Genomic DNA, 24,287 nt, shown 5'->3' with positions numbered 1-24,287 from the left:
GATTATGTAGTCTCTTTGTACCTCAGTTTCTTCGTCTGAAAAATGTGGATAATAATTATACTGACCGCATAGAGTTGTGAAGATTAAGTAAGTTAGTATATGTAAAATGTTGTACCTGGAAAGTACTTAAAACATTGCCTGGCATTTGCTAAGCACCATATAAGCATGTGTGTACTCTAACTCCTATTGTACCACTTCAGAGAAGCAAATGTTCTGGGTTCAGTCTCCCCAGGCTCCTCCTGACTGCCTCCTCCCCTGTCTCACACTTCTTCGTCTTGGCCTCTTCCTTAAGAGTGTCCATCTCCCTTCCTTTCGTTGCCTCAGTTTCCTTTCATTTTCTCAGTTCTCCATTTGTTTGGGGGCCCTCAGCCAGCTGAGGACGGAGAAAGCAGCTGAATTGGTAATGATACTCATCAGTTTGCTCTCACCACTGTTCCTTGTCTAGAAAGCTCTGTGACTAAAGGAAATAAGTCCTACAGGTTGAACTTATAGAAAAGTGAATCATAGAAAATAACTCTAGAGTGGTTAGGAGAGGAGCATGAGCTGAGTTAGAAACTGAGTTAGCCAGCAAGGTCTTGTTCTTAGTGGGGAAAATGATCGATCATCCCTGGTATCACGTACCGGACGTAGGAGCTGGTTAGTTCTCTGTAAATGCTACCAAAATATGGAGAACAGAGCTGGTGACTTTGGGGGCATTGTAGCTCGTAAGACTTCATGGAGAAATGACATTTCTTTCAGGAGGTGGGCCTTGGGGTCAGCTTGGGCAGAGTGGTGGATCGGTACTTGCATGTCAGGAATATCTGTTCCCACTGGGTGAGACGCCTCAGCCCCTCCTCCTCTGCTCTGTGGGCTCTCTGGGGCCCTCTCTCTCTGCAGGAGCCAGGTTGGTTGTTGGATCACTTCCTTCTCTGAAGTAACAGACATATTGCCCGATCCTATAGCAAGGACCAGGCTTCTTGCTAGAAAGTTTAAAACCTTCTGGGTCATAGGGCTTTTTCTGAGAGGAAGTTGGAATTCATAGAACTGAATAGCTTTACTTTGCATTGTCTGGTGGGGCAAAGGTGTACCCATATTTCTTTCAGTGTGTTCACTTGGTACTTAAAGGGCGTGGGTGACAAGCACTGAATCTGCATCATTTCATATCAGTTTCATTTTCGTGCACATTTTCTGATGGCTGATACATGACTGACACAGGAGATGCAGAGATGAGCCGGCAAGAGTCCTGGCCTTTAGGAGCATTGAGGAGAGCTCAAGGCCGCATAAAATCAGTGCTCTAATAGAGTTGCCAGCAGGGTGTTTGGGAGCAGAGGGTGGAGCACTGACTTCTAGTAGTGTTCAGTAATTCAGTAATCTATTTGCAGAGTGCCTAACAGTGTTTGCACAAACCTTAATTCCTGCAAAGGGAAGGTGACTTTTGAGATGGGTTTTTTGTTTTGTTTGTTTTTTTAAGGAGGGCGCAACTCACAGAGGCCCATGCTGGGATCGAACCAGCAGCCTTGGTGTTATTAGCACCATGCTCTAACCAACTGAGCTAACCGGCCACCCCTTGAAATGGGTTTTGATAGCCGAGAAGAATTCTTAGGCCAAGGGAAGGAGGCAAGCCAAGGACCAGCTTGATTGTGAAACGTTGCACCCTGGAGAAGTTATATCAAATGATTGCATACATAATAAATTAAGGACCCACAGACCCTGCTAGTGATAAAATTGAGTATGGACAGGCTCCCGAGGGGGAGCTATCAAGCCCTTGGTAAGATTGTGACATTTCTCCCTTCTCTCTCCCCTGTACAAACAAGGGAAGTTAAGCATTTTTTTTTTCACTTCACTGTCTTTCTACATTTTTTTCTTCCTAGTTTCAAAAACAACTCTCCTTCAACAAGTTCAGTTTCCAAGGAAAGTCTTAACCATTTGTCCCTTCTGGCATACCCTCTTCCAATGAAATCCATGCAGAATAGACCAGGTACTCTATCTTTTTGCGTGTGAAACCATAAAATCTAATACTGAGTGTGCGGCGGTGCTTAGAGGTATGCTTCTTCCACAAGAGGCTCTCTCAGCCCTGCTGTGGTGAAAACCAAGTATAAATTGCGGCTAGCAGGGTTTTCTAGCTGGAGTCGTAAGTATATCTGAGCATCCCCTGGGAATTATAATGCCGCCAGCCCTCTTGCTGCTTCTCTCCATTGCCTGCCTATTGGCTGTTTTGCTTGTCCTTAGGCCCTCTGTCAGAGTATGGGCAGGGGAAGGAGAAAGAGAAGTGAATCTAAAATCTGTCTACTCTGCATTTAGCTTGCAGTACTGGTGAGAAAAAAATGGGATGAGGGTTGACACTGGACTGCACACAGGGTAAGGCAAGAGGGACAGTGGTCCCTCTTTGGCCTGCTGTCCCAATGGCCAGTGCTCTCACCCTAATCTTCTGAAGATGAGTGACCCTGTATTTTATTTCTGTAGAATTTCTCACTATGTTGAACATCCTTTTTCCTTTCAATGTACCTTGGTGAAGGTGGATACTTGGGTGCTGATATTTAAGTTTAATTCTTTGACTTCATAGCATGTTACAGTCCCCAGATATATCTTGTGCTTAAAGCTGCTGGCTAGAGTAATATTTTGAGAGCCTCTGTGGACTACTTTTATCCATGTGTTTATCTGTTCTGTAAAGTATAATTGAAAATCTGCTGTCATCAGATCCTAAAAATGGAAGGAAGAATGCACCTAAATTGAGCTGTCAGACACTTGGCTGCCTAACCATGCTTTCTGGATTGTGGTGTTGAAAAGGACCGTTGTGCTGTGTGCTTTCTCCTAATGGCTGGTGTGTACTTGCTTCTGAGAACAGTATGGAGAAGACGTGCAGCAGCTCTAATCAATCTTCCTGAGCAGACTTGCCATTTCTCTGGTTGTGTTCAGCTGGGGTCCTCTGAGAAGAGAGTGGGCCTTTTCCCTCAATGGGCAAAGAGCCAGCTTCCATTTCAAAATCTCTCAGAAAATAAAAAAAAATCCAACAACCCAGAGCCTGTGTTTACTGAAGGTTGGTCTAAAAGTCTCTCATACTATATGCCCCATCAGCACTCGAGTGCCTCTATTTTAGAAGGATGTAAAGGTTTAATCACCCTGGTGGGGATTTAGACCCAGAGACTTCAGAGAAATCTTATTATTTCTAACTGCAGGCAAAGAGTATTAAGGTTCCATCTGGATCAGGGGCATGACATGTTTTATAAGTAATTTATCTTTAACAGGGGAAGGCCCTTACTAGAGTGTCTTAGAAACAGTACTATGATTGGGCACTGGCTCATTGTTCCTCTTTTTCTTTTTCCCCCTCTCAGTTTCCTGCTTATTCTTTCTGTCCCTACTTTATCCCGCGCAATCTGCCCAATGTCCGAACATCTGCCTCCCAAATCCTCCCTTTAACAAGGGAGGTGCTTGCCAGTGAGTGATAATGTTTTGCAGTGAATGACCTCATCCAGTAGCATATGGTATAGACCTGTCAACTGCGGGCTTCTGAGTGGGCCCTACGTGCATCTTCTCAAATAAGGAGCCAAGGAGGCACTCAGGTCTGTGCTCTTAGACATGAAGTAATCTAGGGCCATCCTCAAACCCATCCCTACCCTGTCGTACCTTCACAGAGGCAATCTCCGTCTGCTGAAGGCCTTTTGAATCCCATGCACATCCACACAGGGATGTTACTGAGCATCTGATTTTATTTGCAATCATATGCTTAGCTCCCTGGGTCCTGCCTTTCTGGTGCTGAGGCTGGAGGATGTCACAGGTGGGATTCTGCCTATGAATTCATTGTTCTGTTTGGGGACTGTAGTTTGGTGGCAGATCTAAATCCATGTGCTAATGAGCTTGGTTAAAGCAGGCTTCTGCTATACTCTTTTAATTTAGCCTCTCTGTCTGAGTTCCTTTGCACAATTAATGATCTCCTATAATGGTTTTGCCTTTAGTTTTGCCTCTTGGGTCAAAACAAATCAATAGTCCTCACAGATATTCAAAAACCATCAGTGTAAAGCTCCTGGGTCCCCCCAGGGTTTTATATAGGGGAACTTATAGCTTGATCGGTACAGTGATGTTTCCCTTACATCTCCTCTTTTCTCCCAGAGATGGGCAGCAGTGAACCCCTTCCCATTGCAGAAAATGACAAGAGAAAGAAGAAGAAGCGGAAGGCCCGGACCACTGACTCCTTGCCAGGAAAGTTTGAAGGTCGGTTACGCAACTCTCTTAGGTCAGGGCCTGTGGCTCCCCAAGCACGGGACGAGCATCCTGAAAGCCCACCGGTTAGATCATAGGGTCTGCGTCATCTTAGAGCTAGCTCAGGGTTATGTGTGTGGTACAGATGAAAGATAGGGGTGAGAGAGTTTACACAAAGGAGTGACAGAGAGAGAGAGAGAGAGAGAGAGAGAGAGAGAGAGCCCCCGAATGATGCACAGGCCTCCTCTGAATGTTTCAGCACTTTGTTAGGGGACAGAAAGGCCAGTCTGTCAGAGTTGTACGTGAAAGGAAATTGCCTGGTGTGTTTCAGCTCCTTTTCAGATGTGATCTTTCTCTCAGCTCTTCCTAGAGGGGCTGCTGAGAGGTAGAATAACCATGAATGAGGAACACAGAGCACTAAGGACCATGGCTGCAAATGAAACTTCAATCTTCTAGAAGCAGAGAACTTGACTCCTAGAGATTGCAGCTACTTTGCTGTATGAGTTTGACTCCATTTTAAGAGTGAATGTTGTGTTCAGGTGCCACAATATTGGGTCATCAGACAGTTTGAACACACTCTGCGTGTGAGGCACCAGGCTCAGGGCTGGTCCTGTTACCACTGGGCACATGATGGGATGAAGTGACTCATTGGACACTTCTGCAAAGGACTGAAAGGATCGGTAGCTACTCCTAGGAGTGACATGCCCCCTTCATCTATTTTATTCCTTTCATGTGAGACCTGAAATAGTTTCCCCTCATGGTCCCTCTTTGCAATATTGCAGATACACTAATGAATTGATTATTTTGTAGAGTGGTTCTAATCACAAGCCCTTTATGAGTCAGGAATATTGGACCTCCAACCACCAACCTATCCTGACATGTGTCAAAGGCTAATACCAAAGGCTAATACCATTGTGAATGAAGCATGTCATTTAAAATACTTACAAACAACAGTGTGTATTCTCATAAACAGCTGCAAGACCAAACCGTGATGAAACCAAGAAGGTACTTAGTGCAGGGTTTTGTCTGTTTGTTTGTCTTTAACTCAAACAGTAGATGTGTGTGGGGGGGGTGGGATCTGGGGGTGGGGGGACGTAGTAAGGGGAGGAAGGATGGACAAAAGTCCCAAGGTTTTTAGAATAGTTTCCAAATCAACAGTCCTTACTCTTTCGATGAACATAAGAATATTTCCTGTTATTCAAGGATGGCTTGTGCAATTACAGGGTTTTTCATGACTCAGAGTGATAAAATCTAATTTCATGGTTAAAAAGTATTCTGTTCAGTCTGTGGGTTTAAGTGCTAGGCTGCCTCGAGAGAAAAGAGCTGAGGAATGGAGACCAAGGGAGGAGGAAGTCAGCTTGGCAGAGGCTGTGATGGAGGTGTGGCTTTCTTTGGAAGGGGCTCAAAGAGCTGGTGCTATTTATGAGCTTGGGCAGGTCACCGAAATGTTTTTTAAACCCAGGCCTATTACTCTGTTAGAACCGCTCTGACTCAGCATCCTAAAAACCTCGAGGCATCTATTTGCATCTACATCTGTCTCCTGTTTCCTGTGGGTGACTTCTGGAAACTTCTCAAAAACCTCCAATGATTTCCTTTGCGTGTGGTATAAAATAAAACAGTGCTTTATTCCCCTTTGTATCACCAATCCCTAGCACAGAGCTGGGCACATAGTAGGTGCTCAGCAAATGAGTAAATGAATGATGTTCATTCAAATCACACTCCTATAGGATCCCCCAGATTCCCTGATATAACCTTTCCCTTCCTGAACTCCTTTTTGCTGTGTCTTGTCTCTCTGTAATAGTACTTCCCACTGCCTGGTTTATTCTGAGGTGACTGTGTAAATGGACTGTGACCCTCTGGACTGTGACCATCAAAGGGCAGGGACTATATTTTATTCCTCACTCTGTCCCTATTATGAGTCTCATATGCTGTCTAGCACATAGTAGTTTCTCAGGAAATATGTGCCAAATTCAATCCCTTTCACTGACCTCATCTCTAAAATGGGGAACGGGATGCGTTCGCTGTGGTCTGATTACTGAGAACCGGAATCCAGAGACTCCGGAAAAGCGAATGGCCTTCCTCGTGACTGTGGAGTGATCATTCGCCTCTGTTGTCAGGTTGGGGAAGCTGAATGACAAGCTCTTCTTTCCATCTTAGCTTGCAAAAGCTGACTCATCTTGTTGTTCCTCTCCTCCATCTCACCCCTAGATGTGTACAAGTTGACCTCCGAATTGCTTGGAGAGGGAGCCTACGCCAAAGTTCAAGGTGCCGTGAGCCTGCAGAGTGGCAAAGAGTATGCTGTCAAAGTGAGTGTCTCATCTGGATGCCAGGCTTTACTGTGCAAATACTCAGTCCTAAACCAAATAAATTTCATATTCCCCAAAATGGTGGCTCAATAAGAATTGGGGCACTGAAGCTGTATTTGTTGGATGCAAATGTTGGTTTTTCCACTTATTTGCTGTGTAACATTGGACAAGTTACATAACTTTCTGTCCTTCAGTTTCCTCATCTGTAAAATGGTGGCAATAATAGAACCTATATAGTATTGTTGTGAGGGTTAAATAAGTTAATATGTGTAAAGTGCTTAGAACAATGCCTGGCTCATAGTAAGCTGCTTCTCACTATTCTGACAAATGAAGTTAGCTCAGGGAGTAGACAACCAGATTTGGAATTAGAAGGCCTACGTGAATCTCTGTTTTGACAAACTACAACTATTTGACTTTGGGCAAGTCACTGAACCTCCTTGAGCCTAAGTTCCCATGTCTCTCAAATGAGGGTAATAATACCTACCCTTCCTGTCTCATGGAGTGGTTATGACGATGATTATGAAAACGGATTGGTGGAAGTAGCAACACTTTACAAATTACAAAATGCTATACCAGTGATGTACAGTGTCATGATGATGAGCCAGACCACCCAGGTCTGAGGCAGGAGAGGCTGTTTCTAGCTGCGTGACCTTGGAGAGGCTCACTCCACCCCCTGCCCTCCATCTGCTGACGTCCCACGGAAGAACGGATGGATCTAGAGCAGTGGTTCTCAAAGTGTGCTTCCTGCACCAGGGCCGTTGTAGGTTTACCAAGTTCCCCAGGTGATTCTGATACTCACCAAAGTTTGAAAACCACTGATCTGGAAACGAGGTCTTATTAAATCCAAGGGGGCATTTCAAGCTAATTTCAAGACACCCACCAGAAGCACTAAGTCTAAGCACTGTCTTGTGTGGGGAAACCTGGCCACATTGACTCCTGAAAGAAATGTTTCCTCTTTTAGCCAATTGGCCATAGTCCCAGCTGTGGATTTATAGCGGAGAATCTCCTGCTAAGCCATGTTCCTTTTTGCTGGAATGTTGCTTCATATGGTAACAAAAGTACTACTTCAATTCCTTTTTGGAAACAGATCAGTATAAACAAAAAGTGTTTTTTTAAAAAATTTGCCTAAGCATAGTAAAAAGAACAAATGTAAATTGATTGACAAAGGTCTGAATACGTTCATGGGTGACAGATCTATTTCTTCAAGGTGGGATCACAAAGGAAAACCTGGCCCTTCCTCCATACCACCCTGGCATCTTTGGGCAAACCCTGGACCTTGGCTTGGCAATTCTTGGATTTCAGCAGTTCTGCCCATGTCTCTCTAGTCTTTGAAAGCTCCCTAGAAATGGGCTACTTCTCCCTGCATGGCTCCACAATACTTGGTTTTATTAGGTCTTTTCCTACTGGCATCCAACTGATAAATACCCGAGTCTCATGGTGGGAATGGAATTTCAAGATAATCTAGTCTTGAATTTCCTCTATAACTCCTCAAATAGCTGTCCATGTCATGCTCCCCCACCTCATAATTTCCTCCTCAGAGAAAATTATGCTATTGCTGGGTAGCTTGCCTGCTAGAAAGTTCTTCCTGACTTTGAGCCAAAATGCTTGGTAAAGGAACGAGTTGAATAGTTTCTGTGCCCCAGCACTGCACCTCACTGACTGCTCAGGAGACGGGCCCAGTGGTTTATGAACAGATACAGACTTATTTAGAAAATTACATTGGTCCTGGATGTGTGTGCTACGATGTATTGGAGAAGTTGGAAGTATTCTACACTGCATTCTTGGAGTGAAGGAACAGGATGTCACCATCTGCTGCCCGTTCTGCACGTGGGACTATAAAGCAGAGCCAGTTCTGCAGAAGACTTACCCACAGGCTCTGCTTACAACGGTTTGGGGCTCTGGATGGGTCCGAGAGATGTTCAGAGTCAGTGAGTCCCTGCGTAAACCACCTGCTCATCTGTTGGCTCACCCATTCCTTCAGTCAGTACTTGTCAAGCATCTCCACATTTGGGTGTAGAGGGGGCGCAGCGCACAGTATTGTAGGAGTGACAAGGCCTCTAGGTTCTCTGAGAGAAACTATGTAGGATATAGGCCTGTATAGGATAGCAAGGGCTTCAGAGGCAGCTCTGGGCTTGAATTCCAGCCCTGCCACCTATCAGAACTATGGGCAAAATATTTTACCTCTTCCTGGCTTTTGGGATTGTGTTGTAAGGATTATCTGAGATTATGTACCTAAAGACTTAATACGGTGCCTGCCAAAGGGTAAATTCTCAGAAGAACTAGAGGTGGTGTCTGAGATGGGCCTTGGAGCTGTGGTTCCTCTCCACTGTATCCTTCATCCCCCTTGCTCTCCCTCCAGCCACCAGAAGATCCTTCAGTAGAGCTTGTAAATTCTTCCCCTAAAGGCAGAATGCGATTCCCTCAGAGTAGGAGCTGGGAGGAGATGGCTCTTTGTCTTGCTGGCTGCCTCATCTCCCCTGGGTACCTGGGGACAGCAACCTCAGCGGCTTCCGAGGTATTGTGCTTGGCCAGAGTCAAACACCCAGCCATGCTGGAAAGCCCTCGGGCCAGTCTGTTGCTTTCCTGACAGAGCAGTGCCTGTGTCACCAAGGCCTAGTCCAGACTTAGGCTTGAAAGTGATTTGGGGCTGAATTTGGCCTTTTGTTCTCCCTGAGGGCACCTGCTGAGGGATGTTCTGAGGTCAGGTGGGTATAGATGACAGATTTTATTCTTCCCACAGATCATTGAAAAACAAGCAGGGCACAGTCGCAGTAGGGTATTTCGAGAGGTGGAGACGCTCTATCAGTGTCAAGGAAACAAGTAAGTATAGTGGCGGGTTACTTGCTGCTTCTCTTGGGGGATGCTTGGCAGCAGAGAAGGAGGCTATTTCTTACCATCTCCTGACCCCAGGTTTAGCTCTCGCTCCTTCCCCCGCAACTGTGTATATAACTCCTTCCATCTTTCAATGTTTAAAAAAAGATAGGAGAAAAACAGCAGCAGCAAAGAAGCCGTCTCCCGTTTAGGCTGAAATACTATAAATATCAGCAATTCAGGCAAATTAGAAGAGTGAGTGATCTGAATTAGTGCCTGGGAAAAAGTGGGGTTTTATTTCTTTCAAATGCCTGTGGAAACTCGACTGACTGAGGATTGCCTAGTGGAAACCTGTAGGGACCTACTTTAATGAATAGGTGAGGATGACGAGAACTGTTAAGAATATTTGGTGCTGTGTCCTGTTCCTAGGATAGTCCGTCACGTGTGCAGCTACCACTGAGGCTCCTGAGACGTGCTCTAACCCTCTGTGCTCGGTTAACTGGGCCGAGGTGCTCTCTAGCCCTGTCTTAGTCTGCTCACCCCCAGCTCCAAACGAGTGGCGCTCCCACTGTGGCTTTAAATCAGGGTCACCTCTAAGACTCTGCTTCCCCCTCTCTTTCCCTCCTTGGCAGGGTCAGCAGGGAGCCAGTGGCCTGGTATTGATGGCTTTGTCATTAAGCTTGGAGGATGGGGGCTGCTGTTGATTTAACTCCAGGCACTGCCTCTACAATCTTCTTTCAAATTAGGCCATTTTGGCCATCTTATTTGGACGCCTTCACACTAGTAAAAGCCTGGTGTCTCCCAAAGTGGTCAGCATTTTTTTTATGAGGGACAGATTTTTATTTTCAGCCCGGCAGCTTCTGAGTTCAGCATTAGAGACTCTACTTGGTTTATTTCGTTCTTTAAAAGGAAAAAAGCCCCCAACACCTCTGATATCCAGGCTGGTGGCTTCCCTACTGAGTTACAAGACGACCTTGTTGGCAGAGCACCATAATGCTCAGGCAGACAGAGAGTGCTCACCGGGGAAGGCCACAAGTGCTATGGTGGCCGGGAACGCGGCCGTTTCATTAAGCAGCGCTTAGCAGTTAGGGTCTAGCGGTGCCCACGTTAGGCCCCAAGTCTATTTGACAGATGTTTCCATTTTCTCCAGGCAATGTAAATACTGCCCCGTGATTTATGGGCAAGAGGGAGGGCAAGTAATTATTTGCTGCTTGCCTCCAGGACACACACCTACTATTCAGTGTTATTAGCCGCAATTGCTTCCAGTCGGCTGCAGATTTTATTCAGTTTAATGTGACCGGGACTTTTTTATAACTCTACCTAGTGGGTTTTAGGGTTGGGGTTTGACAGCACAGACTTGGTGAAAACACCAGAGACTAAACATTATGGAAAGATAAGGTGACCTGAATCTTGCTAACACCATTGGCTACTTCTCAAACATGGGTCTTTAATAAGCATTCTGATTTCAAGTTGATTTCTGCCCTGCTACAGGGCATTGTATGTATGTTTTTTCATTATATATTTGTAAATGGACTTTAATATATAATACCATTTCCCCTTTTTTTCTCTTTCTTCCTATTCTTCCCTATTTAAGGAACATTTTGGAGCTGATTGAGTTCTTTGAAGATGACACAAGGTTTTACTTGGTCTTTGAGAAATTGCAAGGAGGTACTTACTGTTGAGTATGTGTTTGGACTTCTGATTAAGACCCAGGGTGGTGATCATCCATCATGACTCCCAGAGACTTCTAAAACGAGTCAAGCTAATAAAAAGGATGAAGGACTTAAAACTGCCCTTGATTTGGGAGAAGGGAGGCCGGAGGGAAGGATGATAATTAGCATTTTGCAGAGCTTAGAATGTCACCTGTGTGGGCATTCTATAAATGCCTCCTCATTATACTAGGACTCAGATAGATAGATAGATAGATAGATAGATAGATAGATAGATAGATAGATACATGTAGTCATCAATTTATCAATCCATTGTTTTGACACTTTCACTATTTAAATTAATTGTGGGGTGGGAAGCCCAGAAAAGCTCATGGGGGAGAGAGGAGGGTCCTTTTATTTAGGACACAGCCCTAGGATAGAGCGGAGGCCTGAGAATGTGCTATCCTTCAGATGGAAAAATGCCATTCTTGACCGTCACCCACACATGTAGTCACTGGCATGTATTTTGAGGTTGCTTTTCTGACAAAGAGAAGAGGCTAGAGAAGCCCTTGTCCTCCCCATCACTCACCCAAACCTAGGACACATTTGCAAGGGGAAGGTTAGGGAAGATGTCTGGAGCTGAGTGGAGGGTTACATGGAGGGGCGTGGTGGTTAGGAGTGCATGCTTTAGAAACCAACAAAGCTAAGTTAAGTGTAGCTCCATCACTTTATAGTTGTGTGACCTTGGGCAAGTCACTTAACATTTCCAAACAGTATTCTCTCATCTGTAAAATAGGATAATGACAGCACCTACTTCCTTGGGATCCTGTGAAGATAATTCATGTGAAATGCTTAGCACAGTGCCCAGTAGGCACTAAGGGTTCAATAAATGTCAACTGTTAATATTACTAAAACAATTGGGTATGCTGGGGGCTATCTTAGACGTATGTAGAATATCGCTCTCCACCTTCCCTTTTAACAAATTTGAAAACAAGAGACTCACTACAGTAGAGCAAGACAGACCTAGCCCGAAGCCGATTTTCTGGGAATGTTCCCTAGCGTGTTGGGATCCCTTGATTGTTTAATCTGGCAAGTGAAAGATCTTTCATCTCTCCATGCCAAAACCCAAAGATAATTAGTAAATGTGCCATTTTTAGGACACAGAGGTGACACCTTTTGTCCAGAAATGCCGGCTTCCTGTAGTGAGCATAGAACACATGGAGCCAAGTCATATATTCATGCCTGTGCCTGCCCTGCCCCGCCCAACAGCACTAGCACTGTGAATTACATGTTTGAAATGCTAGATGCTGCTGGGGTCATCAGTAGCAGTAGCGCTCAGAGGGCAGCTCTACTGAGGCCAGACCCAGTGGGTAAAGAGGGTGTGGTTGGCTCAGGGCAAACCCGTCCCCCCAGCATTCGGGCCACAAGTCCTGCTGAGGGGAAGTCTGCACAGGTTCTGAAGCCAGACTTATTGGGCTTAAGTCCTGATGCCACTCCTGACTCTGGGGGGTGACCTTGAGCAAGCTGCTTTACCATTCTTGGCTTCAGGTTCCCCACGTATAAAATGGGGGTAACTGTATTTTGTACATTTTGTACAGTTGTGGTGAGGCTAGGGTAATCAATTTAGAGAATATTACACAGTGCTGGGCACATAGTAACTACGCAATAAATGTTAGCCAACACAATTTACTTGGTCTTTGAGAAACTGAAAGGAGGGACTTAACTGGTAAGTATTTGTTTGGGCTTCTGATTAAGGCCCAGGGTGATGATCGTGCGTCATGAATCCCAGACACTTCTAAAACGAGTCACCAGCAAATAATAATAATATGAAAGTTCAGAAGGAAAGGCAGTTTTTTCTCTTGTTCTAGACCTTTACATATCTGGTGAGGATGTGGCATTTCTGTTTGAAAGCTTGTTCTTTTGTTTGAATCTCAGATCAGTTACAGGGAAGGAAAAGTTCCTACAGAGAGGCCCCGCACCCTATATAGATTCACTTTAGCTCTTTCTAATTTCAAAAGCCAAATCTGCCCCAATGGCATTCATATTTTCTGGTGATTTAAATAGTTGCCCTCACTCTTTTCTGTACTCATCATAAACAGGTATAGGAGACAGCAGTTCCATTCTGTTCCGTCCAGTTTTGTGCTGGTACCTCCTCTGTACCAGGAACCACCCTTGGTGCTGGACACTTCGTGATGAATAAACCTATGTCCCCACCTCAAACTTGTGGAAACTTGGCTTCTGAGAAGTTATACGTAGCAGAGGCTGGAAAAGCATTCCTGTGTGTCCCCTCTGCTCCCCAGGCTCCATCCTGGCCCACATCCAGAAGCGGAAGCACTTCAATGAGCGAGAAGCCAGCCGAGTGGTGCGGGATGTTGCCGCGGCCCTTGACTTCCTGCACACCAAAGGTGAACCAAGCCTTTGCCTTGGCGGGTGGGTTGGGCTGGCCAGCCTCTGGGGACCAACGGGGTGGGGCAGTCCAGGCAGAGGGCTGGGCCAGGGGCTGGTGCTGCTGGCAGGCCCACCCATGGGGGTGAGAGGGCTCCCAGGCTTCTGATGTGGATGTGGGTAGAGGTGGAGCTATTAAGAAGGATAAGGATATAGAAGAACGAAAAGAGCAGGGGGGAAAACAATAAATTTCATGTTGAACAAGATATGTGTGAGTGTGTGAATGTGAATGCTTTCCTAATGAAGAATGCAAAACATGCATACTAATCTGACCGTTCTAGTACAAATATTTGTGTGGTAGTCCTTCTAGGCTTTTAAAATACATCACCTGTCTCTCTCTTTTCAAAATTTGCATGAGATTATATATGTAGTTTGATATCTTATTCACAATAAATGGAAAATGCATCATTTTTCTATTAACACGGTAAATTCAAGGTACCCACCGAACATCACAGGGGCAAATGGTAGGTTGCTATTGTTTGAATTACACTTCGGTTTACAGTCCTTATCTAGGACTGATTATTTAACAACTGGTAGTAAGTTAAATCTGCTTGCAAATCTGGTGTTTTTGCATTTCCATAAATATGTTTACTACCTACATTTTTGTTTTAATTTGCCAAATAGCAGTGCCATGGAAAAAATGAATACTGGCTTTAGTTTTTTAGTAGCTGTGTGCTCCCTCAGTAATAATGCCTACCCCACAGAGTTATGGTGAGAATTGTATCATCAACAGTAGTTAACACTTACATAACACTTATTATGTGCTAGGCACTATTCTAAGCCTTTCGTCTATACTAAATGGCTTGCATAATTGTGTGTGTCCTATGTATGTATTATATATGTATAACAGTTGAAGCAGAGTACCTGGCATATAGTACATAGTTCTTCAGTAATGTTATTTCCTCCACCCTTATCCCCCACCAGGCAGAAGGCATTTTTATTCCTAATATGAATTACCTTAAAGTAAAGCATTCTGCCTGGTGGGAGCTGGGGGTGGAGCCAATAATTGTGACTTAGCTCTGCTCCCTTCACTTTTGTGGGCGTTGGCCAGCCCCCTGGGTTCTGAGTACTCAGGACCACCTGGAGGCATGCCGTCCACACACCCTACCTTGTGCCGGCAATACCGTGCACACCGGTGTGGCCTGTGCAGGACGCTCAGGTTCACTGATTCCACCACGTGTCCTCCAGTGGCTGCAGAGAGAGCTGCAAACTGACAGTGCCCATGTTGGGGGCGTGGCTTGCACGTGGCATGAAAATTCCTAGAAGGGGGTGTCTGTATTTTCCACAGCATGATGAATAGCAGTATTTCTGTTTCTGAAAGCTGGGATGCATGTAGGTAACACCTGCCTGACAAAGATTTACAACTGCTCCCCAAGCTGCCTCCGCAGATTGCAAAACTGGGTCATGCTTTTTACAAGATCCATCCCTTAGAGGAGGGGTAAAGGCGGTTTTCTTTTTTTTTTCTTTTTTTTATTTTTTTTACAAGAACACACTAAAGGGAACAGAGACTGGTGGCGTCTTAGGAGTTCTGAAGTGCTTGTTAACATCGAACTGGGCAGCTGCCCATGTACCTAGAAGTTGGAGGGGATGAAAAACGATTTCCAGCTGAACTTGGATGTTGTCTAAATAACTTCACACTGGGAAGATGAATTGGGCAAGAATGGGTCAGCCCGGAAACAAGTTCCGTACTTTTAAATACTGGACACACTGAAGCTTAACCCCTGGGAAATGAACAGGAGCAGCTCGATGGCTGGTGTGCTCACAGAGGCAGGCCCATTATTACACATGGCTCTCAGCTCTCAGGCTGGGGGACGACTGGGCCATCGGCACCTATTTGGAGAACAAGGCTCCATGTGTGGCTCATGATCCTTCTGTGGGAGCACTTGCTGTAATGGAAAATATCTTTCACTTTTAGTGCGGCGAGCTGTAGCCCGACTCAATTTGTGCAGCCTGGACTGAGTTGCTCTGGGTTCTCATTCAATTAGGTGACTGATGAAGTCACTGAGCCTGCTGGAGCTCAGGTTTTTCCTCGCTAGTGAGGGGCCTCCGAGGGGCCTCCGGTGGCTAAGCCTCTGCCTCCTACTAGGGAGTCGGAGGGCTGCCTGAGAAGATCATCAGGGGAGTTCGCGTGAAGCAGATTCTGCTTTTCCCCGTTTCCCCAAGAATCCTCTGCTGCTTTCCAGTACTTCCCAGAAGTAGCTGTTTGGCTTTTGCTCAGCTCTGCACCACATATTCTGCAGGAGGAAAGAGGAATGGGAGGTTTCTGTGTCCGTCACTAGAAACCCGTGGCCCTATGAGTTGGTTCTTTGGCCCTGTCTTTGGTTCAAAGGTGGTTTTCTCCCAGGTGCCTTCTTGGCCCGGTCAGCAGCTTTTAAGCCCTCATGGGGTCAGCTGCTATCTGCAGTCTCCTTTAGGAGGGCTGGCCAAATGCAGGGGGCCTTCTCTTAATAAGAGCACCCTCAGGCCAAAGCAGTCCTTGCTACGCTTCTGGCCGGACTATCTCTGCAGGAGAGAAGGGAATCGGACAAGCTTTAGGAGATTTGTTCACTAACACTTGATCCTCTGAACATTCAGGGAGTCACACTGAAGGAATCTTTCACTTTTTAAATCGGCCACACAAGAAGTAATGAGGTAGAGCAGTCTCAGCCCCCTGAGATGCTCTTAAACAAGGCACTCATTATTTCTGCATTGCTGTTCCAAGCATGGCTGTTTGCAGTCTTTGCTCTGCTTCGTATTAGGCTTCTTATTCTTGGTTGTCCCTTCAGTGCTGAGAGGTAGGCTGGCTGGGATTCATTTAGCCCTTCTTATCCGTGCCAGACTTCTAAAGCTTCTGCTTCTAAAGAACTTGCAGAATCAACTGTGCTCTTGGTTTGTGCCTCTGGTTACTTCTGCCTCCTGCAGCTCGTTGACTTTTTAATGTACCATAATTGGGAATTAATCTGCGAACAACAGCATTTGGAAAAAATTAATTGTGTGTGGAATGTTTGATAATTATGTACATATGTTAACCATTTCTTTGCTCTTTGTCATTTCAGGCATCGCTCACCGTGATCTGAAGCCAGAAAATATACTGTGTGAATCTTCAGAAAAGGTATTTAGGGCCCGACTGAGGATGTTACAGATCTTACATTGATGTGGGGAAGCCACCCTTGCTTTTAATATAAGTTGTTATCAGTCCTCTGGGCATCAGGTACCAACTCAAACTGATTATTATGGACACGTGAGAATATTATTACACCTAATATGTAGTGTTTCTACATTCCAAGTTAATTCTCGATTAAACCTTGTCTTTGCTGTTTTCAGCAGTGTGATTGGCTTAAGCCTGAGAGTTTGTAAAACATGTGAGACCACACAAAAATGAATGTTTTCTAGTCCAATGCACCTACCTTCAGAGCAGTTGATGGGAGTCATAAACAACAACTCAATCTTACATGAAGCAAATGTAAGATTGCCTATAAATGATGTTTATGTCATGGTATGTATGCCAGCTGGTGTCTGCCACTAGAAGTGATAATTAGGAAGCAAGTTATTGAAAAGGGTTTCTGTTTCCATTTCTATTGCCCATAAAAAAGAAGACATACCTGCTGTTGAACAAATGCCACCCACTTTAAACTTTCTCTTAACTCAATCTACTAGTAAATGGAAGTGTTTACATTTCCATAAGGATGTGTGAATTTGACGAATTCTGTGTTTGTTAGGAAGGATTTAGGCCCTGGTAGTTTTGAGGACCCACATTCATAGTTCTGCATGTGTATACATTTGCGTATGCATGAACTAGTGTCTTGGTCTGAATTAAGGGACAGCTCATAAACAAGGAACAGCTGTGAATGAAAATGTGAGTCATGCTGCTCCTTACAACTCTTGGGGGGAACAGTAATCTGTTAGCTCAAATAAGATCTTGTGACTTCCTGTCAGTGGCTCTGGCATTAAACTTTATAATTTATCATTATTATTATTATTAATAATAATAATAAAATAATACTTATAAACATTTCTTGAGTGCTTACATTATGCCTGCACATATTTTATTTAGTATTTATAAAATTTCCTGAGGTAGATATTATTATCGTCAGTTTATTATATGAATGAAGAAACTACAGCTTAGATAAAGAAACTTGCCCAAAGTCACTTAGCTGATAAGTAGTAGAGTATAGGTGAAAACGAAGGTAGTCTGACCCCAGAACTCCATGGTTGCTCTGAACTGTTATATTGTCTCTGGTTTACAATGTCCTTTCATGCTCTTTGTTTCACTTGATCTTCGTGGTACAGATTTGTTGCCCATTTTTTACGGTTGAATAACTAAATTTAAGAGAGACTGATAGTCAAAAGACGTTATCAAGAAAGTAAAAGGACAACCTACAGAATAGAGAAAAAAATCGCAAATCTCATATCTGATAAAGGTTTACTATCCAAAATATATAAAGAACTTCTAAAACTCAACATCAAAAAGCCAATCCAATTTAAAACTGAGCAACGGACTTGATAGACATTTCTCCAAAGACATACAAATGGCCAATAAGCACATGAAAATATGCTCAACATCCTTAGTCATTAGGGAAATGCAAATCAAAACCACAATGAGCTACTACCTCACACCTACTAGGATGGTTATAATTTTTTAAAATGGGAAATAACAAAGGTTGATGAGAATGTGAAAAAATTGGAACCCTTGTATATTGCTGGTGGTATTGTAAAATGGTGCAGCCACTGGAAAAGTTTGGCAGTGCCTCAGAAAGCTAAACATAGAATTACCATACCACTCAGTAATTTTGCACCTATGTATATACCCAAAAAAATTGAAAACAGAGGCTTGAACTTGAACACCAATGTTCAGTGCAGCATTACTCACAGTGGCCAAAAGTGGGACACAACCCAAATGTCCCGCAACAGATGAATGGATAAATAAAATGTGGGTATGTACACAAGGGAATATTGCTCAGCCATAAGACAGAATGAAGTTCTGATACTTGCTACAGCGTGGATGATCCTTGAAAGCATTATAAGTGAAATAAGCCAAACTCAAAGGGAACCACACGAATATCGTGTGGTTCCACTTACATGAAATATCTGGAATAGGCAAATTCATAGAGATGGAAAGTAGCTTAGATGTTTCTGGGCTGCAGAGAGGGGGGAATGGGGAGTTATTGCTTAATGGGTATCAAGTTTCTGTTTGGGATGATGGAAAAGTTTTGGAAACATACGCGTAATGGTTGCACAACAGTGTGAATGTAATTAATGCCATTGAGTTGTACACTTAAAAATGGTTAAAATGGTGTATTTTATGTTCTATATATTTTACCACCAAAAAAAAAAAGGGAGGCTAAGTGAAAAAGAAAAGAAGAAAGGTAGAATGTAAGAGAAAGAAAAAGGAGGGAGGGATGAAGGAAGAAAGGTGAGCAGGAAAGAAAAGAAGTTGAAAGACTTGTCCAGGCTTCCCCAGCAGGTAGATATCTGAGCTGGGACTCACAGAACCAGCATTTTTGACTCACTCACTGCTGCTTCTGCCCCACAGATTGTATGCACACTAACTGCCCTCCAGGTGGGCTCCAGAGATGACTTGTGCTGTTGGATCTCAGGTGCAGCACCCAGTCCTGGTGGGCTTGGCGGCTATGTTGCTGCCTGCAGGGACCAGCCATCCCAGTTTACTAGAGCCTGAGGGCTTTCCTCAGGAACACAGGACTTTTGGTGCTTAAACCGACAAAGTCCCAAGCAAGCAAAAACAAGCCGGTCACTCTGAGCCACCTAAAGTGATCAAGGGTTTTGCTCCAAATTCCTTTGCCTTCCATGAAAGGACTGCAAAGAGTCTTCCAGGAATACATACTAATTTCTCTGACTTCTGTTTCACACCCTACACCTATGTTTGTCGGCAAGAGTTCCATAGGTTTGCTACTTGTTTTATACTAAGTTCACAACAGTCTGATACCATGTAGTGCTCACATTCTCTTAGTCGGGAAATAAGGGAAGAGCATGGGGAAGAGAACACCTTAGGGTAAATCCTCAGGTGTTTCCTAATTAACCCAAGGAGAGAAAACGTGGCCTGACAGGTAAAGCTGGGCTTCAGTGTGGCAGCCACACAACTGTGCACACACATTGTCACCTTTGGTCTCCTCCTCGTGCCCTTTGGTTTCTTACGTTTGTAACCTTTGCTTTCTGCTTTTCCTTTTCAGGTGTCTCCAGTGAAAATCTGTGACTTTGACTTGGGCAGTGGAGTGAAATTGAATAACTCCTGCACCCCCATAACCACACCGGAGCTGACCACCCCAGTATGTGAGACTGCGCACCCTGCGCCACTTCCTTCTGAGCTTCTGTACATTTGGAGTGTCCCTGCCCCCAAAGCTCTGGAGTCCAGAACAGAGGGCTAAGGAAGGAAAAGCGAGCATATCAATACCTTCCTGCTGCTTGGGTTGTCATTTAGCTCCCTGCTTTGTATTGATAACATCCCTCCTGTCCCGCTGCTTATTGCTAATGGGAGCTTTCAGCTTGGGGTGGGTCCTCTGCCAATGACGAGACACATTGTACCTATAACAGGCTGAGCCCTGACTCCTGACCCAGATAAAGACAGACACTACTCCCAGACCAGCCCTTTGGCATACGAGCATGTGACAGCTCTGAGAGTGCCATGCCCACTGCTGAAGTTGTGGCATATCACCTTGTGATGGAGGATGGGGAGTGGTCTCTCTGTGGCAAGAACTGAGAGGTCCTGCGCTCTTTCCTGTAGGCTCACTTGGCTAAGTTGTGCCGTGGCTTTTCTCATTTCACACTTCATGTCCAGATGGTGCTGCTGGGAGCTACTTCTTCCTAAGACATCTCTGAACATACTCGATATACTATAATTATTATGATTCTTTGAGATTTGCATGCTTCATAAGTGAATTTTCCTAATAACCTTTTTTAAGACATGCATTTGAATATGCCCATGTGTTATTCTAAGCAACATTATTAGCAATGTTTGTGTATTAGCTTTTATGACACTGAGCTACTTTGTTCTCAAAGTCATTAACTCTAATTGCCAATAACAGAGAAAATGTCCTTTCTCCACTTACCATCTTTCCATCAAATTAGTTGGGTGTCTCTGGTTAACCTGAAATAATGAAGAGAGAGCAAAAAGAATTTGTTTGTTTTTTATCAGCAGTTTTCCACGCAAGGATGGGAGAAAGGAATCCCGGTCCTGGGTTTGCCAGCTCCCTGTCCCATCCTAGTCCTTGGTTTTCCCCATTTACAAATGGGAGAAGCGGGGATATTGGACTTGTTCTAAGAGCTGTCCTAGCTTTGATGATCTCTTAATTCTAAATCCTTACATTTCCTTGCTCTAAGCTAGCAGGGAAGCTTGGCAGAACGTCACCTTAAGAAATCCTTGCTTTATGGAATTGATCTCCTTCCCAGAGCTGTGCTTCTGATACATTGAAATACCTGTACAGTAAGTGACTGTTTGCAGAGAGCTGAGGCAGGGAGAGATTCCTGGAGCTTCTTGACCAAGGGTCTCTGCCTACTGAAGGACTTGAGAAGATAAAAAGGTGACCTGGAACTGGTCACGTGGATCGTGGGGAATAATAGAACTCAGTTTCCAAATGTTCAGCTGGCCCATCTTTTCTAAGTGCCTTGGTGGCATCAAGCGAGCTGGCTGGCATCTGGCTGGCTCTCCTGACAGTTCTTGCTCTAACTCTATCCTCTTGCTCAAGTCCCATTACATTCTGCTCTTGCCCATCCCTTCTCCCTGTGACTAAGCCTCTCTCTTATCTGCCACTTCCCTCTCCCAACCCTGGCTCCTACAGTGCGGCTCTGCAGAATACATGGCCCCGGAGGTGGTGGAGGTCTTCACAGATGAGGCCACTTTTTATGACAAGCGCTGTGACCTGTGGAGCCTGGGCGTGGTCCTCTACATCATGCTGAGTGGCTACCCGCCCTTTGTAGGTCACTGTGGGGCTGACTGTGGCTGGGACCGGGGAGAGGTCTGCAGGGTGTGCCAGGTGAGTGCAGCCCCAGGACCCACTGCAGAAAGTCTGCTGGGGCATGCCAAGCAGGACCGGGCTGGGGATTGTCCCTGATCTGGAAGAGGGTATATAGAGCCCCTTTCCTCTTCTGCCCAAGGGCAGCCACAAGACCAAGTAGAGGTGATAGGACATTTAGCCCAGCTAGGAGGTCAGGGGTGGGTCATTAGAGAAGACCGTACCTGTGCTGAGTCTGAAAGGGTGAGTCTTGCCGCAGGAAGAGAGGCAAGAAATACAAGTAGAAGGAATGGCACAAGCAAAGACGGGGGGGTTTGGAATAGCTGCAGGTGAGGAGGGAACAAGAGTAAAAGTCCAGGGCTGACGGTGGAGGGAGATGAGACCTGAGGGGTTGCCAGGAGCCCCTGGATGAAGGGGCTTTGTTCTCTAGTTGACCCACCCTATACATCACCCACCCAGCACTCCAAGGAACATAGCCATCCCAGTCCATCAGGGCATTCTGTGCAGTTTGATGATTTAGGGGAGAGGGGAGTCTGCAGGGGGCCCTGATCCGTGGTGTACCCCAGCCATGAGCTGCAGCTTCCACTGAGGTCCTTTGGCCTCAGGGTGGCCAGATCAATGACAAGCACGTCCCACCTATCCCCTGGCCAGTGTGTCTTCAGGAGGAATCTTCTCTACCTAGAACAAGCTGTTTGAGAGTATCCAGGAAGGCAAATACGAGTTTCCTGACAAAGACTGGGCACACATCTCCAGTGGAGCCAAAGACCTCATCTCCAAGCTTCTAGTTCGAGATGCGAAGCAGAGGCTCAGTGCTGCCCAAGTCCTGCAGCACCCGTGGGTGCAGGGGGTGAGTGACCCAGGGAGGGTGGCGTTCCCCTCCTCAGTCCTGCAGCATGGCCATGCGGGAGCTCTCATACCCGGGTAGCTGCCCTCAGCTGGAGGGAGGTTGTATGGTAGCTTCAATTCCTGTGCACACAGAGTGAACTGACTCCTAACCCAGCCCCAGACTGGTCTAAACTTGACTAACCTTGGCCACAGACTAAGCCCCTAGCTGACCCATGCCTGTCTGAAATGGACAGAGACCTGTGGGAGATACAGCACATGCACCCCACTATTGGCATAGGCACACAGCCCAGGAAGCAGCCTGGTGCAGTCACTGGGTCTGTAGCACCATCCCCTGGTACCAAAGTTCATTAGCTGAGAGCTCCCAGAAGCAAGGCCTTGCTGCCTGGCTTGCTGTTTGGCTGCCTTGTGGTCCTGGGGTCTGGGTGCAGCTTTCCTGAAAGGCAAATGGTGGCGTTTTCCCCAAACTAAGGATCCAAGTCTTCACAGGAAAACGTTAACCATCCTCCTTGCTTAGTTAGTCCTGGGACCTGACCTCTGCCCCTCCAGGGGGTCTGCCAGACCTCCTGGGATTCAGTCTCCTTAGTCTGCCAGGCACTAGCTAGCCTCAGTGGCCTTGACAGCCCCATGTTACAGGAGGGGACCCAACCTGAGAGTCTTTGAGTGGCTAATTCCCAGCCACCCAAGAGCTGCTGTCCTTACTGAGCACCCACCACAGGCCAGACGCTGGTAGTAGTAGGACCCAGGCCCTGTCTTCCTGGGGAGAGGGAGATAAGGGAATAAATGATAGGATAGCGTGACAGATGCTTATCAAAAGTGTTGAGTGCACCAAAGGACAAAGACCCACCTATGCTTGGCACTGGTTGGGAGGTGGCGGGGAAGAAGGAATGCCTCACGGGAAGGGACCCTAGAGCTGGGCCTTAGAGGATGATTAGGACTTTGCCATGCAAGGAGAGGTCTCTCCATGAAGAGGCTGGGTTCGGGGCTGTTCCTTGCTTGTTCTCTTCTCGGAAGGTGTGACCTGCAGGCAAGCCCGGCCAAGTCCCTGTGCTGGGCCAAAGCCTGTGGGAACCCACCCAGTCTGTGCTGGCAGGGGTGGGGGTAGCTCTTGAAGGAGGGAGCATTGCTCATCCACACATCTGTCCTTCCCATTCTAGCAAGCTCCAGAAAGGGGACTCCCCACGCCGCAAGTCCTCCAGAGGTAAATGCTCCGACCACACCTAGCACCCTTTCCCCTTGGGCTTGACTTTCTCTCAAGCTCTCAGCTACGTTGGGGTGGAGGTGGGGGATGGGGAGCCCATCTCTAGGCTCAGGTATCCTCCTCCTGAAGGGACTCCCTCACCTGCCTTCTCCCCACTTCTCTTCCTCGCTCTACCCCCTGTAGGTCTGTCTCCTCTCTTCTCCAACCGGATGGTTTCCTCTGCCCTCCAGCGCAAGGCCCTCCTTGTGCTGGCGCTGGAGAAAAACCTGTTTTACGTGTCCACGTGATTCCTAACTGGAAATTACCCTTTGCAGCCCAGAGACAGACCTTATCTGTGGGTTATTCACACCAAAGTTTCTTTGTGCTGCTATGGGCTGGTGAAAGGAGCCGGAATTGGGCACTGGACGGCAGTGGTATCAGGGGTCTTAGATACACTGCTAAGCAAACTAATAATAAGCCGCTGTACAGTAAACGCCACGCCAGATATGGTGCACAGCGCGTTACATATACCCATCGTCTTCACGATAGATTTCAGAGAGTGTTCTTACAACCCCATTTTATAGATTAGAAAACTGAGGACTAGAGAGATGAAGTTAACTCATTCAAGGCCACACAGTAGCCTTGGAAGTTCAACTTTGAACCCGTATCTGTTAGACTCTAGTGCCTTTTAACTCTCCATCTGTTCTTAGCACTGCCCTATTCCCAAACAATCAGGGCTGAAGCCCTGTGGGAGCCCCTCCAGGAACCAACTTGATGGCCAGTTTCTAGGAATTGCAGAGAAAAATCTTACACTTTTATAGTCTCAATTCATTTGAGCCAGGAGGCTACTGCTTGGCTTGGGGTCTCTACCTGATTCCCTGGAGCTGCATTCAAATGCTTTGAGACTCCAAACGTCAGCTCCACCTTAGCA

The 24,287-nt window shown here is 45.9% G+C and overlaps 1 protein-coding gene and 1 non-coding gene across 5 annotated transcripts in view; one reads left to right on the top strand and one right to left on the bottom strand.

The window, feature by feature from the left end:
• MKNK1 (MAPK interacting serine/threonine kinase 1) overlaps positions 1-24,287 on the top strand; it is a 38,092-nt gene that overhangs the window by 11,829 nt on the left and 1,976 nt on the right. The window contains exons 3-13 of one of the 4 annotated variants that reach the window (XM_019749405.3): positions 1,851-1,957; positions 4,087-4,188; positions 6,385-6,482; positions 9,223-9,302; positions 10,888-10,961; positions 13,243-13,347; positions 16,423-16,478; positions 19,555-19,650; positions 21,160-21,354; positions 22,016-22,180; positions 23,334-23,377. In XM_019749405.3, the coding sequence (XP_019604964.1) occupies positions 1,933-1,957; positions 4,087-4,188; positions 6,385-6,482; positions 9,223-9,302; positions 10,888-10,961; positions 13,243-13,347; positions 16,423-16,478; positions 19,555-19,650; positions 21,160-21,354; positions 22,016-22,180; positions 23,334-23,377 (1,040 nt within the window). In that variant the 5' untranslated portion in view covers positions 1,851-1,932. The remainder of the gene's footprint in view (positions 1-1,850; positions 1,958-4,086; positions 4,189-6,384; positions 6,483-9,222; positions 9,303-10,887; positions 10,962-13,242; positions 13,348-16,422; positions 16,479-19,554; positions 19,651-21,159; positions 21,355-22,015; positions 22,181-23,333; positions 23,378-24,287) is intronic. The other 3 variants (XM_074334669.2, XM_074334670.2, XM_074334671.2) reach the window with 3 other exon arrangements.
• Positions 1,468-1,541, bottom strand: TRNAI-AAU (transfer RNA isoleucine (anticodon AAU)). Its single transcript has one exon. It is a non-coding gene; the product is annotated as a tRNA-Ile (tRNA).

This window comes from Rhinolophus sinicus, chromosome 14 (genome assembly GCF_057876585.1).
Source record: "Rhinolophus sinicus isolate RSI-liver-muscle chromosome 14, RSI-T2T, whole genome shotgun sequence".
In the NCBI taxonomy this organism is placed as follows: Eukaryota; Metazoa; Chordata; class Mammalia; order Chiroptera; family Rhinolophidae; genus Rhinolophus; species Rhinolophus sinicus.
This window is presented reverse-complemented; position numbering and strand designations above follow the sequence as displayed.